We start from the raw sequence: 21,006 nt of genomic DNA on the forward strand, positions 1-21,006 counted from the left end.
CGGCTTTCTGCACCGGGAGAAAAGTGGGATGCTAGTGTGGCCTTTCCACCACAACCAAGCCCCTGGGATGATGCCTTTCCTCCCTGCAAACACACTCCCACTCCCGGCTGGGACCCAAAACCTCAAAGAAATTGAGTCCAGCATGACATGGGACTACAGGGAATTCCTGACAGTTCCCAATGAGCTGCAAATCCAGGGGAAATTGCAGCCCTGCACTTTGACACACACATAAACATGATGTTAAATCTCCTTCCAGAAATGCCACCAGCACCGGCAGATCTTTGCAAGTTGGCATTTTGTAAAGAAATGGATGCTCTTTTGATTGTGAGCGTTTATGATAATTGATGTTTAAAAAACTTGGTTTGCAAAGGCAAAATCACAGACGCAGAAAGCAGCTCTTTAAGGTGTTTGCTAAGACAACGATCCTCTGCCATTATCCTAGGGTAAACACACTCAAATACACGGCATATTGACAAACGGGCACAGATGTGACTGCAGCTCCTAAACAAGTCCTATTACCCCAGCCAAAGCCACCCTGGAGGGAGATGCAGGCTGCTTGGAACCACCTGCATTGAGAGGTACAGCCGTAAGGGGATGTGCTCCTCTCATGGCTGGTCTCTCCCCATGAAATAGCTTTGCAATACCCAGCTGGCTCCCAGCTCTGCTCCAACTGGTCTGGATGAGGCCCAGGCCATGCGTGCTTGGCTCCAGATGGTGCCACACCAGCATCTGCTGCAGTTGGGCAAGGGGGAGAGCAGGCAGGAGACAGCACTGCACCGCTGAAGCATGTTCCCAGACCTCTTCCACATCAGTTCTCACCTACCCCATACGCATGTATCCTATGGAGTCTGCTCTCTTGCTTAATTTGCTGGCACTTGCACCAAAAATACCGGTCATTAATTTGAACACCCACCCAAAACCAGCTCTTTAGAAACACTTAGTGCGATGTTTCTTCACTCATCCGTTGCCTGAGGAGATGTCCTCCGTTTTTACAGTGGCTTCCCCTGGCAATTGTTCACCTTCTTGTTTTCCCTTTCATCTTTGCTTGTAAGGATGGATTGGAAAATTACTGTTATCCCTTTTCTCATGTATTAATTCTTCTGCTGCTCCTTCTGCGCTTCCTCTTCACCTTGAAACAGTTACAGCCCCCCACTTCATGCCCTGATCCTCCAGACTTCTGTGCTTTGCTACCTACAACTTAAGGCATTTTCAAAACTCCAATGAAAAGGATTTATAGACTATTTTAAGACTCATCTCCAGAGGTATGAAACGAGTTTCACTGGAAGGCTATTTAGCTACAAAGCTATCCAAAGGCAGCGTATACTGCATGTAAATTGGCAAAGCAGATGCATTTTTAAAATACACGTAATTAAATAATGCAACATAAAACCAAGCATAAATTATCCTCCACTGAGAACAAAACCACACAGGAAGATACTACTGGAAACCCTTTTTGTAAACTGATATTGTGTCCATACATGTAATATGTGCAAAGACTTGCTCTATCTTTAAACTACTCGATGGCTATCAGTGGGTTGCTAATCTCCGAGTTGAGAAAACAGCTTGCGATACAAATAAAACTGATTACTTATTCATTTTCATATGGTGCAGCTGCTGCATCCTTGTAGAGAAACGAGAAGAAGAATGCTTATTTTAACATTGAAGGGATCTGGATACGCACTTATTTTTATTCTCTGTGTGTTGCTGCTAGTGGCTGTGCAATTAAAGGTGCACGTTGAGTTGGTTGTCTGATTGGATTTATTTGTTTTACAATTATTCGCTCTAAAGAACATCCCATGGATAACATGCTGTCACTTGCAGCTGAGGCTTTCAAATATTTTGTCTCCCATTGCTTCATCTCCTTTCCTAACTTTCTGAAACTCTGCTCTGTGCTTTTATATGGAAGCTCTCATCAAAAAGCTGCTGAGTGCAAGTGTGGGACAGAGAAGCTCATGACCCAACTTCCATTAGCATGTTTGGGGTGACTAGCCAGATTTACAAGTTGCTGTTTGCTGAGAAACCAGAGAGCCATTTGAGGAGGGAAGACTGCTCACTCAGGATTCTGATACCGATAACTCCAATTTTGGGTTTGCTGGGGTTTGGTTGTTTTTTTGCAATGAAATAGGCAACATCCATCTTTTAAGTGGCAGGTAGATGAACATCACAAACCTGCCTTCACCTGGCAAATCCTGTCTTCATATTCAAGGCCTGAAAATTCAGATGAAATTCTGCCCAGCCTAGAAGTGGTCCCAGAGCTCAGAGCTGAAGCACACTGGGGAGATGATGGACAGCAGCGGAAGTGTCTGCAGCAAGAGCACACACAGACTGAATGCAAGCAGGGGTGTACATACACAATAATTTGTCTTCTTTAAGACAAAATAAGACAAATAAATTAGAAACATCCCATTTGCAGGGGTTTTGCTGCAATTCAGAAGTGGTGGTGTTGAACCGGCCTGCAGTAAGGCAGTACCAGATGCTGATTCTGCTGTGAGGTTTAGCACTTGTCCTGCTGTTCACGGCTCCCGAAAGGACCTTTTGCAAGAAGGCACGTGGGGTGTCATATCCTGCTTTCTGCAGGGAGGACAACCAAACACAAATACAGGCTGAGCACAGACTGGACTGAGAACAGCCCTGAGGAAAAGGATGTGGGAGTGTTAGTTGATGAGAAGCTCCCCATGACCCAGCAGTGTGTGCTTGAGCCCAGAAACCAACCGTGTCCTGGGCTGCATCACCAGCAGCATGAGCAGCAGGTCAAGGGAGGGGATTCCCCCTCTCTGCTCCGCTCTGGTGAGACCCCTCCTGCATAAGAAGCACGTGGAGCTGTTGGAGTGAGTCCAGAGGAGACCACGAAGATGTTCCAAGTGCTGGAGCACCTCTGCTATGGAGACAGGCTGAGAGAGCTGGGCTTGTTCAGCCTGGAGAAGAGATGGCTCCACAGAGACCTTAGAGCAGCTTCCAGTGCCTAAAGGGGCCAAAAAGAAAGCTGGAGAGGGGCTTTGGTCAAGGGCCTGTAGTGATGGGACAAGGAATAGATTTAAACTGACAGAGGGGAGATTGAGATGAGCTCTTAGGCAGAAGTTGTTCCCTGTGAGGGTGGTGAGGCCCTGGCACAGGTTGCCCAGAGAAGCTGTGGCTGGCCCCCCCCCGGCCGGGGTCAAAGACACGGTGGGTCTTGGAGCAACCTGCTCTATTGGAAGGTGCCCCTGTCCATGGCAGGCAGGGTTGGAACTGGATGGTCTTTAAGGTCCCTTCTAACCCAAACCATTCTGTGATGCTATGATCCTGCCACTGAAGTGGTGTCACTTGCCTGGTGACAGCACCAGAACACTCACCCTAACAACAAAAGTATATTCTCAGCCTTCATTTTACCCTTTCAGTGTTCAAGCTCTTCCTTCTGGCAGTCCCTCTCTACTCTAAACTTTGTTCTCTGTGCCTCTTCTTCCTCTCCAAATACCCCTCAGCTGTTATAAAGGTAATTTTATTAGCAAAAGGTTGTTGGATAAAACAGTTTACTCTTCTGAAGCTTGGGGTAATGATATAAAGCACTGTCAAAACTACTGGTATGCTCCAAGCCAATGTGGCTGCATTTTAATGAACCAATGCTGTCTACTCTTTCCTAATCTAGCAGGGCAGCTGTTAGGTTGACGAATGTTTGCCAACAACTCAAAGATCTTTGGATGAAAATAAATTGTTAAGAGGATTCTCAAAGGCCAGTCCTACACAACAGGAATATTGCTCTTACAGATTCTAAGTCATGAAAAATGACAAATTTCACCCAGCACCTGAGTGCAGCATCAATTAAGTGAAGTGCTGAAACAACAGTGTTGTATGTGTGAGACTGAGACCCAGGAGCTGAGGCTGGAAAAGCACAGTTCTGTCACTTAATACAGGAAAAAAATTAGTAGGCCTCTGTCAACCCTCCCACGGCTATCACCAATAAATTTTATCTGCACTATAAATTCAATTTGAGGGGAAGCTTTTTCCCCACTATGACCTCCCCATCTCTACAGTATAGTTGCTACAGCTCTGTGTCTGCATCCAACACTGAGCTGTCCCCAGACAAGATCCTTGGGGAGATGCTTGGGGAGAGCCAAGAGCTGATGAAATGGGGACACCTGCCTTGCATTTTCTGCACTAAAGCCATTTTGCTAATATTAGATAAAACACAGAGATGTCATTTCTAACCAGCCCTCACTGCTGCAAAAGAGAACATGCAAGGAGACAGAAAGAGGGCAGGCAGCATCTTTGAACTCTTTTCACAAGGTGGAGTATTAGTGTTGGAAGCTCAGGGATGGTGGATTCAAACTGCTTGCGGGTAACAAAAGCTTTCCAGAGTTAGACTGGTAAATACCAACAGCTCAGGAACAGATATGTATACTGCCAGTGAGCCTGGGAACTGCTGGGAACCCCCTTTCTGCTTCAGATTTAAGCCAGTTCTGGTTTCTGGGATCCCAGTAGGAGTTTGGTCCTGCCAGCAGAGGAGCTGCAGATCCTCACAGCATCCTGGCCAGTCCCCAGGAGCAGGCACGTCAGACATCAGGCTGGAGTGTCTACTGTTCTGAACTAGCTTTCATCTCCTGGATCTGTTTTGGGTCTCACAGGGACGTCGGCACTGCACCATGCAGGGCAGAGTTGCACGAGGTTGGGGTGACACCTGCAGCCAGGACTGCTGCACGCTGCTTGGGCTAATCTATTTTCAGAGCTGCTTGTAAAATTCAGAGCAGTGGAGCGAAAACAGGCCAGGAAAGAATCCACGGCCAGGACTATCCTGGTCCTGTACTTGAACTAACCACAGAATTGCTGTGTAATCCAGCTGGTACGGGTGAAAAAGGAAAACCCAACAAGCTCACAGAGGAACCAACTGGGAAAGCCTGGCCTTATTTTGGCAAAAGTATTGAGCATCCCTACCTCGATTTCCCAGCTGCGCTATGTAGGTGGAGTGCTCATCAGAGGCGTGTCAGGCCAGGTACAACCTCATTATGTTGTCCTCGTTGGAAGAGCCATACAAGAGCCTGAAAGCCATACAAGAGCCTATGAAAGATGCACAAACTGTCACTCCCTGACCTTACAGAAACAAAACAAAATAAAACAAAACAAAAAAAAGCAACCCCCCCAAACTTCTGTAGAATTGAAGCCCAGACCTCTCTCTGCCCTTCACTCTTAAGACTCCACTAGTTAATTCGTGCACTTCTAATTTCATTGGAAAGGACACGTTGCTGGTCCCCCAGTCTGTGCTGAGAAGTTGGGCAGAAAATGGATTGAGAGCTCAGGGATGGATCTGAGCAGGGCTGTCACATCTCATCTGCAAGACAGAGAGCATTTAAAAGTCAGCAAGGTGGTTTAGGAGCACTCTTGGGGTATCCTCTTCTTGCCAAACCATCAGCTGCGGTGCAATATGAGGTCATCAGCATCAATGGGAAACACAGCAACATCCATCTTAGAGATACAGAAATTCACAACAGAGAGTCATAGCATCTCCAGTGGAAGAAAAAAGTGCTGGAAACCCAAGGGATGCAGTCCTGAGGGATTACTGGAAATATCTTCTTTCTGTTCACTAAGTGAGGCAGAGCTTATCTTTCCACAGTTTGCTCTTTGGCTAATAGCCCAGCTACTTTAATTAACAGAAGCTTTCATCAGTGCAAATCCTCAGTATTGTTGTGCAATTACTTCTTCAGCAGGTTCTTTCTCTTTCTTCTCAGTATCTGTCAAACAGGATTTCCACTACAGCAGTAAACCAAAAAACCTGGCAGAACAGGTGCAATTATTTTAAAATTTGTTAAAACAGGTACATTTCACTGTTTAGAATACATTACATCCAATGACACTTGGTGATGTTGTTCAGCATTTAAAGCTGCTGTGTCCCATCCTAGAAGAGATTTGGAGTGCAGGCATCTATATCAGGGGGCTGAAGGCATCAAAATGAACATTACATCTCAACTAACAGAGAAAGGAATTGGGGTCAGACTATTAACTTACTGAGCAGCTACTGAAAAAGCTGGGATATAAACTTCACATATAAGCAAAGCCAAGAGCCATCAAGTTTGCAGGTAGGTTATTTTTCTGATGGGAGAGGACAGAGGATTTATTAATGCTTACGTGGCTAGAAGCAGAAACCATAAAGAACACTCAGGCACGCAAACCCACTTTTAGCTTCTGGATTTATTCCAGACTGGAAGCTTTCTGAGGACCTCCGAGATGAGAAGGCTGAGTTCTCACCGAGAAAGATATGATGGCTCTGGATGACATGACAGTTTTCCGCTATCCTCAAATCCATTATCTAGAGACGAGAGTTCTTTTATGTAACATCAGAAGAAAAAAACCTAGCAAACCCATCCCACAATTCCCTAACCAGCATTTTATCTCTCGTTGTTCTTATTGTTCCATGAGTACAACACATCAAGAAAAGCCATTTCCATCAGCTCAAATATCAGGGAATATGGTCAAGATAGTACCCTGAATGTCGACAAATAAAGGGGAAAGGCATTCTCACCAAACACACAATCTCGCCTCAGCAAGCAATAAACACCTTCTCATTCGACATGGCAGAGCCAGTTGATGACAAACCAGGATACAAGCCCCAGAGGGGTTTCTGAAGACTTTTCCTTTGCTCACAGGCTTCAATTGCTGGATCCTAACTGTTGGAACCCTTGGCTGAATCCTACTTCACCTGGTTCATGTCTCACACCAGCCCACCATCTTCCACCCAGGAGAGCAGAAAGACTCAGAAGGACCATCCCCGCAGTCTCCATGGGTTTTGAGGTGAGCAATGTCACGTTCTTCAACACTTGGCTTGCCCCAAGACTTTCACTACTTAATGATCTATTTAAACTTCTCCTGCTAGTCAATTAAATAGTTAAACAAAATTAAGAGGGAAAAAATGCTTCCATCAAGACATAGTTAATACATTGCTGCCAAGTGCATGGTTGGGATGAATACAGACCACCCCAACCACCTCCCACAACCCACAGTATGGGTTGGGAATTAAGGAGCAGCATGTGTTAGAAATTACAGAGTTTACATAAAAGAGGCATAATTAAAAACAATTCCTTTTATAAATTTCTGAGAAAATCAACCTAATTATTACCAGTGTTTTGAAACCAATTTGCTTAGTCACCTGCATTCAGAGCAAGAGGAAAATGAGCCTTATTGCAAAGAATTATCTAGCTTACAGCTGTTACGTTCCCCAGAAAAGTGCTTTTCTTATTCCCTGTTAGTTCTCTTCTGTCATAGTAAAAGATGGGGCTGTCTCTAACTGTCAAGATAAGGCAGGTTCCACTAGCCGGGACTCTGGGCAGCTCGGGAGATCAAAGCTTTGATTAGAAGCCCTTCCGCACAGAAGTTGGAAACCAAACCTCCCTGCCCAAAATGTTTTAAACTTTCAGTGTTGAGAACAAACAACATTTCCCTTTCCTACACAAGCCTCCAAAACCCCTCAGAGTTCAAGTCAGAGAAGCATTCAGAAACCTGATGACTTTGCTAAACTATTCTGGTCTAAAAGTGTTATCTGGGAAGTCTAAGAACAGCTTCAGCACACTTCCCATCTTTCTCCTTCTAGTAAATCTGGGAATAGTGAAAACAGCATTTCTGTGAGCTTTTAAGGAGATTACTAGTGTGTGCTTTAGTGACCAGGCATGGCTTTCTGCTTTCTGTACCGTAGTTTCCCTCTGGCTTATTAACAAGATGCCCTTAGCTCCTTGTTTATGGTAGTTAGAAGTGAAATAGTCCTCATTTTTCTTAGCAGGGCTAACACAGATTTTCATTAATTAACCGAAGGATCTAAATGAATGGAAGTGACTTACAACTACTGCTTTTCCCCCTGGTTTTCTTATGTTCTCTAAAATGGCATGCCCTAACTGTCATCAGGAAAAAACCCTCCATCCCTTCCGGGTACTTGTAATTAAACAGTACTGATTCCAGGGATCCAGTAATCAGGACAATGGGAAAATAAGCTGCAGCCCTTGCTTCTGAACCCAGCTACTCCACCACCTTTATGTTCATTGACCACTTTTCACAGGAGATGAACCTCCTCCTCCAGAAGCACAGGATGGAGCCAGGCACTGCTTTTTAGAGAGGGAAGCACTCTGTATGCACAGCATGGCAGGGAGATCCGTCATGCTTTATCGCTAACCACAGGGTTTGATTTCAAGAAAACTGAAGAAAAAGCATCCATCAATTAGATAAGGAAGAGCAGAATCTGCTGCTTTGCCAGAAACAGGAAGGTATCATGTGGAAAAGGGATAAGAGACTGTCCAGGAGGTGAGTAATACTGTGGCTGCTGTGCCAGCCCACTGGTAAACTTGGAAATAAGTCACCATCTTCTATCTGAGAGCTGCAATATCTTTGCTGATTGATTCCATAGAGCTTAGGGAGCTACACCATACACATAAGAACAAGCAATGATTAAAATCTCTCTCTTGCTTCTTATTTCTTTCTTTAACCTTGTATCCAAGAGTTACCTTCCTCTTTATAACCTTCTCATGTCCCTTACAGTTGCCTCCTTGATGTCCCAATGTCCCACAAGGTCCTTCCTGTTCCAAACTTTAACAGCACAGATTTTCTTTTGTCCTATCTATTTAATACCCACAAGCCAAGGCCAAATTCATGACCTTGGTGACTACAGTGCGCTCCTCTCCTGTGCCATTTCTTGTGGTATAGCATCAAGTTATAGCTGCTTTGGGAGACAAGGCTGTCTTTGCTTCACAAACAAGGCAGCCTGTACGGAATGCACAAGCAAATGATTTTGCACAGCAAAACCACTCCACTGAGACAGTTAAAAAGCATGGGAAGAAAGGAAATGCAGACAACCAGGCTCTGGGACTTTGTTGGAAGAAGGCAGTAGCTTGCAGTGAAGTGGATATCAACACACAGCATCATATAAACCAAGTAAAAGTTGGAATAACAAAGTCATAAAGAATGAAAAGAAGGTGAAAATAGAAGGAAAAAGAAAAATAGAGAAAACACATCCTCCCTCCTCTCCCACTCCCCTGCTTGTTCCACTGTATGGAATAACTTGGGGTAATTTGGGGACATTAAATAGTCTGTTGTTATTTGAAAAGGCACATACAGGCCACTATGCAAAACCCAGAAACAAGCCCTGGAAAAATAACATGGTATTTTGCTGCTGCACTGACTCCAGTGCCAAGTTCTGTTGTGCTGCTTTTGTCCCTGAGCTGTTGTGACAGTCTGCTCCTGAGCAGAGAGCGTTTTAATGATGCACAGACAGCTGGTTAAAGGCTTCAACACAGGGGGACTGGCCCCCATGACATCTTCAAGCTTTCATATGCGAGAAAAAACATCTGATTATGTACACAGTAGTGCGAAGGATGCTTCCCTCCCTTGTTTTTCCTTTCCAGTGCCCCAAAGTAACGCCTTCTTCCTGCTCACCGACCCCATTAGTTGCCTTCTAAGCCAAGGGAATCCAGAGAGCTGAGACGACAGTAACATTTTGTCTATGGAAAAACTGTTACAAACCAGCATATGGCACGCAAGAGACTCAAGCACTGGTTTTAGGCAGTAGCAGCAGAGTATTGCAAGGATGTTTGAGTTAATATTCAGAGTGCAAATCCCTAAGAAACTGGCACTGCTTGTTACATTATCAGCATACATTCATGCATCGCTGCACCTTTGCACCGGCCCTGCAGTGACAAGCATCTGGATTTTAGTATCGCAGGTAAACTAAGCAGCAAATTTGCTCCTTCTTCTGCTATACAGCAGTAGATATATATAGATAGACAGGAAAACTCGCAGGGATTTGAGAAGTGATCTGCCTCTCCAGCAGCACCCTGCTCTGCAGGCAGCAGGTGGTGCTGCATACCCGGCAGCAGTCCACAGACGTTCCCTGCAACATCGCCTTAGAAAATTGCTCTCATAGAGTAATTTAACTTATAAACCTGTGATACGCTGTTGGTAGAGCTGGTGGACTGGATGGGGCCCATTTAACCCACGGATGGTGCAAATCTCTTGCGTAAAGTGACTCGGTGCTAAGAAACAAGGCGATTTTCTCAGCTGTTTTGTCATGGAAAGCACAGCCTGAATTGTCCCCTCAGGGAGCAAACCTGTAGCTCTCCACTTTCATATGCAACTCCAGACCTGAAAGTTAAGTTGGGTTCCTCCTGATTTTGCACACGAAAGCTTTGGTAAGGCAGGGGAAAGCAGTTAAGTGCCCAGTGTAAAGCTCTGATTTATCCAAGAGCTTCAGCAGGTGAGTTGGTCCAGAAAAGTACAAGTCATGCCACCAAGGAAGGGTTAGGTACGTGCTTGGTTACTTGGTTGAGTCAGGATCTGAGCTGATATTTACGCAAAGCTCCCAGGAAGGAAAAGGATAGATTGAAATGGTGGTACTCTGTCTACTGTCAGTACAGAGAGTTTTACTTGACTTTTAACTCCTGGTCCTCGTGAGGACCTCATCTTGGGTCACGCACACTGCACCAGCTCAGCTCAAGTTACTGGTGACCTGAGGGAGCTGTTAGTTTGCAAGGTTGAGCTCTGCTGTTACCAGAAAACCAAACTTGATGTTGAAGGACAAGCAGAGAAGCTCATGCTTCCACTTTGGCATGCTACATACATGTTACAGCCTGACCAGGAGCTAAACCTCCTCTTCCTAGCTGGAAGCATCACCTAGGAACCTTGACATGCTCCTTAAAATGGAGATAGCAAAGCACCTTCAAGTATTTCTGCTAGAAAGGACATGCAAACCTGAGGCATCTGTCCTTCAGCAGCAAGCTCAGCACAGTACGGTTATACAGACGCTGTCCAAACAGAAGGGAAAGGCATGACGGCATTTCCCCCCAGTCTGCTCCTGATTAACAAGTGGCATTTCAAGGGACACCGTGGCCAGCCAAAGAGGTCTGCAGATGCAGCAAGGCTTCCGGATTAGACATTTTCCAAAGATTATTCCTTTTTAAACAAGCAGCTAAATTGAATGAGCTTTCTCAGCTGGCCACCAAGCCAGCAGAAAAGGACGTTACGCCACTGGAACTGGCTGCAGAGATCAAAGCCAGCTACTTATTCTATAACAAAGCTGAAGGAAAGGATTAGTCACTGCTGAAAGCCACAGGAGCTGGCATTGGCAGTGAACCCAGCTAAATTGCTCAGAAATGCCTACAAGCACACACCTCCTAACCCCGGAGGAAGAGGAGAAAGCAAACTGCTGCAGGGCTTTTCCAGCCACCGCTCTCTCACTGAAGGACCTGCACGCACACAGAAAAGTAAGACAAGTTGGAAGTTCGGGCTGTAATTTCTCAGGGCAAGAGCACAGGTTGCTACAATATTGCTTTGGGCTGAGCAAGGTTTAGCTCCAAATGTGGCAAGCCTTTTCACAGCTCAGCTGGGTTCATAGGCAATGCTCCATGTGTGACACTGGTAGCCCACACAAAGCCCTAGGGCTTCCGAAATAACCCAGCCAAAAGCCAGTCATTACTGGGGAAGCAGGAGGGATGTTACACTGGCTCAAAATAAAGTGACACCATGACACAGCTGGATAGTCCTGATCCAACAGAGCCCAACAAGCTCCAGTCTTGGGTGAAATGATGTTATTTGAGAAGTTTGCAGGTGGGTTGCTGAGAAGCCAGCAGACATCCAGATGGTGCCACCGCCCCCCAGCCTACACATTCAAAGTGATGGATTTGAGACCAGTAAAGTGAGCAGCCACCCCAAGCTGTGTGTGAAGGGCTCAGGAGAGTTAAAAAACAAGACAAGCCTTGAAAAATAGAATCACAGAATGGTTTGAGTTGGAAGGGACCATAAATCCCCTTTAGTCCCACCCCCCTGCCACGGGCAGGGACACCTTCCACTAGAGGAGGTTGCTCCAAGCCCCTGTGTCCAAGCTGGCCTTGAACACTGCCAGGGATGGGGCAGCCACAGCTTCTCTGGGCAACCTGTGCCAGGGCCTCACAGTATAAGAACTTCTCCTAGTATCTAATCTACCCTCTTTCAGTTTAGATTTAATAAACAGATGTAGATTGAATGAAGAACGATGCTGTTTGGTAATCACTGTTCCAGGTCCAAACACCCCTGTGCAGTGCTGAAGCATTTGTCCCCATGAAGCCATCTGTCTTCCTTCTTCTCATGTTGCTTGGACCTCTGCAGCCCTTGGGAAACAGAGATGGCTGCACTGGCAACACAGTACTAAGCCCTTGTAGTTTGAAAGCAGCAGTTCCTCTCTCTTTGGCACAACCTTTACTTAGAATGAGATGTCTTCTCTTTACTCTACTAGACAGGAAAAAAGGTGTTAAGAATGCATTTTTAAACAGTTTAACAGACCAATCCAAAGATGCTGGAAATGGATGGCAGAGGGGGCCTACGAAGGGCCAAGTATTTTTTGTAACTAAGATTATAACTGATTTTATAGTCCTCCTAAGCTCAGTCTTCCTTTGTCTGGTCTCCTGCCATCTCCAGGGTACAAATCACAGGCTGAGAAGTGCGGACAGGAGGGGAGGTAAGAGGAAGCTGCTGAGTGCACAAGTTTGCGTTCCTGGCTTGGACTGCAACTCCTGGGGGGCTTTAAGGAAGGTTCTGAAAGGGAAATGGATAATTTAATTGCTGCATTAGAGGATCTGTGGCTGTTTGTGAATGCAAGCTGCTCCACATCTTAATCACCTCACTGCTCAGGGCTTTGTGCTCTCCCCACTGAACCGAGGGCATACACAGCGGTGGCAGCCTCCTGAAATACATATTCAATATACTAAAACAAACTCTCTTCAGGTAACTCTGGCTGTTCAAGCTCAACTCATTCTTTTAGTTTTTTAGGATTAAAACCAGAACAGAAATAGGGAAAATTAATCCTATCTCCCTGCCCTACTCCATGTCCTGCTCAGAGCCGCATGGAAGATGGATGGTGAATCAGTTCCAGAGAATTTGAAAAGCTGCTAAAACCATGTACTGGGTTTATTAAGCATCCAGACTTGCACCTATGCTGCGCATCTGCCAAGGAAGTACAAGCAAGTGCCCTACAGCAACCAGAAAGTAGCAGCACACTGGTGCTGAGCACACTGCAAAGCGCAGCAAGATCTGAATCTCTTTGGGTGCGTCTTATTACCATTTGTGTGGGTTGGGTATGTGGTTGCCTGAGTGTTTTGTTTCATTTGTTTCCCTCTACTTTTATTCATGTGAATGAAAATGCTGTCAAGGAATTGCAAAGCAAAGAGTGAGGCTTTTCCTATCATCGCCTGTGCGCTATTTAGAAATCCTGAGCACAGAGATGCTGAAAGGGGAGGCTGTAATTCTATTCCAAGATTAATCCAGATTTTCTCCTTAATGACTCCTCCTTTATTCTGCCACCGGAAATCTTTCCAAGATTAAAGTGCACACAAGGACAGTGCAGGAGAAACAGCCAAGTATCACCTCACTCAAACCTGTTCTATCCACCTGCTCAGAGCAGGATTTCATCAAATTTCCCTTTTTCTTTCCCGTAAGTATGGCAATAGCAGTACCACTTGCTGATGAGGTGCAAGCAGCACCACGGTGGGGACTTCAGTGTCCCACAGCAATGCAGTGTACAGGATAACTCTTACCCTCGCTATGAGAGAGCAGAGCTCAACTGCTGGAAGGGATTGGTTGTCCAGGCAGTTTTTAATTCCTTAAATTGCCAGATGCTGCAGACATCTTGAAGTACTTATGTTGAAGGATGCATCAAGGCTGCATAAATCCTGCAGGGAGGCGCTCAGAAGTTAAGCAGTGGTTGCAGTGTCGCTGGTAGTCAAGTTCTCCAGGTTCTTCTGTCTGGGGAAGTTCGAATGCAGTCCTAGAGACACATACACTTGCAGAAAGCAAGTTTTTTAAGCCAGCACAAGCAAGACTTCTCACTCACAACCTTTGTTTTTTGCTGCAATACTATTTAACGTGAGATGGGAACAATCTTTATAGCTCAGCTCCAGCGCAAAGGCACTTTAAATTAGAGGGTAATCTACCTACATCTGTTCCACGGGCAGCCTTGAATGACTACACACACAACTTCACATTAAATTATATTTGCACCTAGTCACTTCAGGCCCTGTACAGCTCCAGAATACTTTATCAGAAACCCCTGTGCAGCTAAGGAATCTTACTGATTTTTCAGTAAATTATGCCATCACAAGAAATCTATTTCTAAGTAAAAGTTTTTAAGAAATCAAATATATTCTGTAGCCCTATTTATCTCATTATCCATGAAATGACTCAAAGATCCAACACAGCTTTAAGCTTTGCTCTTGATTAACTCCCAACCCACCACGGAAAAGAAACCACATAACCTGTTTTGGAGAACCAAATCACAACTGAGCAGCACAGTCTGCAAACAAAGTTTCAAGGACCTGATCAATGAACTAAGGTCATGCACTAAGGCTGAAGGAGGAAGCTTGACTCTCCTTCGGGGTATTCTGCTAGCACAAAGCCACACAGATGAAGTGTCCTAAGTCCCAAGGCACTGCTGGAGCACCTTGATGTGTCTCCAGACTATATTATGCTTCCAAGGGCTCCTTCAGCCTAGGAAATGCTACACATGTTGCTTTGTCTCATTAGGCTGCAATTTTCTTCAATAACCTTCTGGCTTCAGGTACTTTGATCGTGGATCATGCTGGCACACATGTGCTGCTGTTGTGCTGCTCCTTGCAGTCAGATGGTGCCTGGAACCCACTTCAGTCATAAGGAGGGGCACCCTCCCACCTGTTCTCTTCTCCCTTCCTCTGCATAGCTCTGTGCTCTGACACTTGAATGCAGGGCAATTCCCTGCACCCCAGTGTTACTGGGAACATATTTGTTATACAGAGATACAGCACTGCTTCAAGATCTGAGAGAACTGCGTATTCCCCATCAAAAGACATGGTTTTTTTTTCCTGTAGAGAAATCAGATTCACAGATCTGCAGTTTCTTTTGACATCAGCCGTCGTATGGGCTTGTGTTTCTTGCCAACCCCAAGTACCCACCTGCCTCTTCCCCTGGCTAGCACATCCCACATTTCAGTGGCTGAGGCTCAAACAGAACCTCACCTCCACTTCCCAAGTTCTTCTTGCCCTTTTCCACAGAGGATCTTAGATCTGTCACTGTCAGATGAAGCCCAGGTAAGTTTTTCTATCACTACCACACTAAACCATCCAAATAGATGAATACTACAGACACCCAACGTGACTTGTACACCCAGTCTGGAGAGGGACTTAGCAACAAGCACTTAGGTCGGATGGATGCCTGGAGGCTGCTATGAGAAATCCCAGGAGACTTGGGCTCTTTCAAAAAATGGAATTTAGAAAAATAGGAAGGTAGGATACCTATTATCGCTTCAACGTGCTCCTTTGGAAAGGACCCCAGCAGAAGCTCGCTGTACTCCAGCCATTCCCTGGCACTTGGCATGATGTTACCATCCAAAGGACAACTTTTCCCTCTTGAACCAAGCAGTACCAAACATTCCTCATAGCACACAAACCTCAACTTGTGGCTCAAAGGAGACACATAACAACTCAACCCTCCCTGGTCTAGTGGAAGGTGTCTCTGCCCATGGCAGTGGGTTGGAACTAGATGAGCTTTAAGGTCCCTTCCAACCCAAATTATTCTGTGATTCTATAACTCTATGATTCTATGTGTGCTAAAGTCCCCCAAAAAGCCAGTGGGACTCCAGGACAATAGACATAACAGATGAGAGCAGAGTAAAAAAAGCCATTAACTTCCATCAACAGAAACATATTTTTCTTTCACAAATAACATCCATTAGCAGCTCCAAGAAGAACAATACCCACTCTTCAGCTCTGAAGGAGTACACAGTTTTCCGGCAGACACAATACAAAGATTTTGCAGAATTCAGGCATTCAACGGGACTAATGTGAAAGATTATTTTGCAATTATCCAAGCAATTTTCTCTCCTCATTGTCCCTGGACCATACAGGTTTTTAAATGTGAGCAGAAGGATTTATTCATCACAATAATAATATAATGAAATACTAAATCAATGAATCTCTTTGCATGAAGCATAAAGCTCACATTGCTATTAAGCTTAGTAGCATCCTGTCACATAAACCACACACAGTTTGTGTACTTAAGTACCATCTCCCTCTTTTATTTTTCTCTTCTGTAATTTGTAAGGCATTATCCTTCCTTTTGTCCTCTGAACGCAACCAGATTCAGATAACAGAGTGTTGCTTCTTGTTAGTGGCTCCATGCCTGTGCTCTCTTTACAAAGGCATGTGAACATTTATATTTAATCCTGATTTTTAACAATGGCCAGTGCAGAAAATTATGCTGGGATGACAGAAAGTCCTAAAATAAATACATACATACATAAGTAATAATTTAAGGAGAATTAATTCCTTATAAGCAACACTGCCAATATGCAATTGAGTAGCCTGGCATGAAAATGAGTGCATGTCTTTCAAGGTTTGGCTGGAGAAAATCAACCCTAACCTAAGCAAAAGTCAATTACAACCTTTGGAGCATGGAAGCATTGGAGCATGTTGGCTGTGGCTTGTATTTCCCTCTCTGCCATCCCTTGCAATATAAAGTGATAAATGTCTTTCAAGGTCTTTGTGTTAGGTAGGTCCCATTTTTATAAAAGATTTATCTGGTAAAGTGCAGAAACAGTCACTGTTTAGGTATTTATAAGGTGTCAACTGTCCCCACAGTGTGACACTTAAAGAGCCGAAGCAAAGATTTTCAATAAACAAGAATCTCTAGCTTTAAGCCTTGAGATTGATATTAGGCTCCACACAAGCAATTACTGTTTCATTAACAACTGCCACCTATAAAGATCCTGTATTTTTACAATTTAGGCTCTTCTGGGTAACACCTCCTGTATTTTGTAACCCAAAGGCCACCAAATGAATTCGCTCTGGACAGCAATTCATCTTGCCCAAGTTAACACATCCACAGAGCACAGCCATCCACCTCTGAACATGCACCTCCCTTCGAAGGTGGTGTCCTCCCTAGAGCAGGAGCCATGGCACTCTCATGCAAACACCTAAAATGGGTCAGATGAGTCATGCCTGTAATCTCCCTGTTTTTCTCCACTGATAAAGCATCCAGATCAGGCACAGGTATTTACAGCTATGCAAGATGAATGCTGTCCTAGATGATTTAAGCTGAGCTGACACACTATAGAACAGCTACAGTCAACTTTAACGCACAAACCCCACAAGAAGGCAAGACCATAGTAGCTACATCTTTCTTACCATGATTGGGACACCAATGTCTGGCCACAAGAGATCCTCAGAGGGAAGCTTGGGAGAATTCCACACTACCACAACTTTATTTAAGTACGGGAGACCATTGAGCCTTTCTAGAGAGTTCATCAACACTTCCTCCCGCTCGTAAGTCAACATCACTACTGTGAACTGCTCCCGGGGAACGTTGCCACCCAAAGCAGCCTGGAACTCCTTCCCAGAGCCACCTGCACCTCCACCAATTGGTCGAAATCCAGTCCCAGACCCCAAAAATTTTGCTTCTGATGGTAAAACAGGGTCAAAAGGAGTGTAGGGGAAAAGGTGGAAAGGCCCCGGAGCAGAATTCCAATTCCTGTAAATGTCCATTGCAGTGAGGGTGAAATTGCGGAGATATTTAGGAGATGCATAGGGTGGTTCTGTTTCCACAGGCCCCAAGTCCAGGTCACCATTGTCTGCCATATTGGGGTCTGTACCAGCAGCTTTGCCAGACCGGTGGGGAATCTCCACAGCAGCTTCTTCTCGGATAGGAGCGGCCGGGATTTGGATTCGAGTCCTTATGATAGCTAAGACTGTGCTGAACACATTGTCAGAGGTGGAGAAGTAGGTCTCCCACAAGAAGCGGCCCTGCCTCCTCATTGCAAGGAGATCATTGTCAGAAATGCTTCTCAGAAGAAAGTGCACTTCTGTGATACGTGGCTTTGGTATAATTAAGGCTGCCTCGTTCCACCGGATCACATCATTATAGGGTAGCTGAACTTGCTCTCCGAGAACCACCGGGATGGCTCCAACTTCCAGAGCCTCAAACAGTCTCATGGCACACCCTGCGGAGATCACTAAATGGGTGTCCCCCGGGGTGATTATCAGTGCAAATGTAGATAGCTTCAGTAGCTCTAGTCTGTCATCCCTTTCTCCACACAGAGCCCACTCAGTGGGCAGACTCGCCTTAGGCTGGTTCTTACACGTGAACTCCACCAAAACAAAGTCCAACTTGCTGTCCTGAACAGCCTTCAGGGTAGTAATGATCCGATCGTCGTAGTCAGCTGGGGCATTGCCTTCTATTTCCTCTTCGAAAGAGCGAACCTCTTGCAAGCTAGATCTGAGAGACTCAATCTTCTCCCCCTGGAAGCTAAACAGGTATTTACGCTTGACCGGCACCTGGGGTGGGATTTCTAGGAAATTGGGTTCAGACATAGCGTGGACCAGAGGTGATACCACAATATCAAACCCTGGTCGATACTGCACATCATAAAAGGTGGACTGGGCAATCATGGCGCGCCCTGTGCTGATGTTGTAAATGAAGTTCTGAGTTTCTGATTTCCTTGATAAACTGATGATGAGATGGTTATGTCCATCCGTCCTCCAATATGGCAAAGAGTGCAACTGTTGCTCTAGTTCAGTAGGTTTTGGCATTATGGGCTCTTGCATTTCCCCCACTAAAATTATATACACACAAGCAATATTTGCATTTTCAGTAACATAAACATTAGTTCTGACAGTCGCCTCAAAGGCTTGTTTAATTAAAGGGTCTAAGGAGCTACCAAAAGGGTAATCGTCACTGTTGTAGACATAGACTGGAAAGCCAGATGTCAACGGGCAGCGTGAGTAGTCAAAGCAGTTGTGCAGCCTGCAGTTCCGGTTGGATTTTGGCAGGGGGAAGGTCACATCGTCTTTGTCTGGCAGCAGCCGGATGGGCAAGGAGAGCTTGGGCTGGTTCTGAGCCATCAGCTCTTTGTAGGAATGCTCGGTCTGACTGATGACGTTCTTCAACTGCAGCAGGTCCTGCTTGGCATTTTCAATGCTCTTTTTGCAGGCCTCGATCTTCAAGTTGAGCTTGGCAATCTCACTGTTGAGCTCCTGCCGCTTGGCCTCCAGCTGGAGCAGCTCCTCACTGACTGACTCGCGGATGCGGCACAGGTCTTGCACATGCTTTACCTCGCACAGCTCGTTGCCAGTCCGAGGGCCAAAGATGCGCTTGCCAGCATCGTCCGCATCATCGATGGTGGTTAGGTAGTAGTGAGCAATGAGGGGAAAGAAGACGAGGATAATGAAGAGCGTGAAACTAAGCCACGTGAGCCGGATCCGACTGGACCATCTCAACATCCACGGCTGGCCTCCATTCCCCACTCCCCCATTCCGCAACATCGTATATCCAGTCATGAGTTCAAAAGTCACTGTGCGCCCAATCACGTTGGATCAGTAGCCATAACCAAAATAGTTTTTATAGCGAGTCTCTCAGAAAAAGATGTTATTGTGCCTGCTTAACAAGAAGCCAATAGAAGCGGAATTCCATCTTCTTGTCGTGATGGCAGCTTTTCTACAGTTGTTTTGCTGCAGGCGCAACTTCTGATCCCTTTAGACTTGATCATTGACCTTCTCACCCACCCCCAGCCCACCCTTGGTCTGTGGGTAACCTTTGCTGGAAGTGTCACAGTGTTGTCATGGTGATTCAAAGTCTCAACTGGCAGAAGAAAAACACAATGGGATCAAGCCAAACTCCACCGCTGCTCTTGACATCCTGCATTACCATCCAATGAATATGCAGAGGCACCAGCCATTGTGGAGAAGGAGCCAGAAGAGACTCGTACGAACGTCAGTCTCTCTCATCGCTGCCGCACAGCTGCTGCTCTGCCATTCCTACAAGAGAACAATCACATATTCAGATAATGAAAACAAAACGACCCCTTAGTGACTTAAGATACCGCTAGTTTTTAAAAGCTCTCTGCAGAAGAGCTACCTTTGCATATGTCTAACACCTCTGGGGTTAATACCAGTAAACCTGACAAAGTGATGGGATTTATTAGACGCGGACACATGGTTTTCTCTGGGCACTCTGCTTTTCATTAGGGTTGCATGCTTCAGTGGCCAGACTAGAAAAAATCACAGGCCCTAGATCTGGTTTCCTATTTCTGCCACTGTCTCACTGTGTAACTTTACTGAAGCTGCTTAATATCTGCAAGCCCCTGTCTCCTCATGTACAAAATGGAGATATTCATGTACACCTGCTCTCTCTTCCCGCCTTTTAATGGCATGTTGTGATCCTGGGACACAGCAGTACTGTGAATTTGTACTGCATAACTGAGTGTAATGACTATTGTTCTGGTCTAGTGACTAGAGCTGATGAGGAATTTTTAGATGAAGTGTTTTGCCTTCATTTCCTGCTGGAAAATTTTGATTCATTGCAAGAGAAAGTTTAAAGGGAACGTACTCATGTTGCTTATGACAACCTCCACTGGCAGGCTGCACATAGAAGAGAATTTCTAGTTGAAACCGGAAAAGCCTGCACTGTACATCCAAATCTGTTGGGTACCACACCGCCACAGTATCAGCCTGCTTAGATTTGCCTTTTTGCTTGGAAAACTGGGATGACATTGAATGCCTACCTAGCATGGGCATAAAAAAGCAAGGATGTGGCAAGTTCAGCTCTGAGTCTTTGGTCTATACTAACAGATTTAAATCTAGGCCACATGAAAATGCTGCCACTAGAAACTCTGTCTTCCCTTTTATTAGCATCCTCTGAGGTACCCAAGTTGCTGGGATATTCTTTCATATACTGGACTTCCCACATCACTGGTGAATATAGTGCAGGGCTTAGCTTTGACTCTTGCACAGCCTCAAGAGAAGCTTATTAATTTCCGCTTCACTTTTTAATTAGAGGAAAGTCATCTACACTGGTGACGGTCATTTTTCACTAAATCTATTTAATCCTCCTCTCATCTACTCATCAAGAGTTAGCAGAAAGACGATGAGGAAGCAAATCTCAGCTGAAACAGATCTGGAAACAGTCCAGAGCAAAAGAGAAGTTCATCTTAAAGGAGCAGAAAGAAGTCAGGAATTATTTTTCAGTGTAGTACACAAGTGTGTGTCAGAAAACATAAATGAAAGATTT

General features: G+C 45.3%; 1 protein-coding gene across 1 annotated transcript in view; it reads right to left on the reverse strand.

Moving 5' to 3' along the window:
- EXTL3 (exostosin-like glycosyltransferase 3) overlaps window positions 1-19,277 on the reverse strand; it is a 34,123-nt gene extending 14,846 nt beyond the window's left edge. Inside the window, exon 1 of the mRNA XM_010022630.1 lies at window positions 17,130-19,277. Within this exon, the coding sequence (XP_010020932.1) occupies window positions 17,130-19,277 (2,148 nt within the window). The remainder of the gene's footprint in view (window positions 1-17,129) is intronic.
- Window positions 19,278-21,006: the final 1,729 nt, after the last annotated feature.

Source organism: Nestor notabilis, unplaced genomic scaffold (genome assembly GCF_000696875.1).
Source record: "Nestor notabilis isolate BGI_N333 unplaced genomic scaffold, ASM69687v1 scaffold3729, whole genome shotgun sequence".
In the NCBI taxonomy this organism is placed as follows: Eukaryota; Metazoa; Chordata; class Aves; order Psittaciformes; family Psittacidae; genus Nestor; species Nestor notabilis.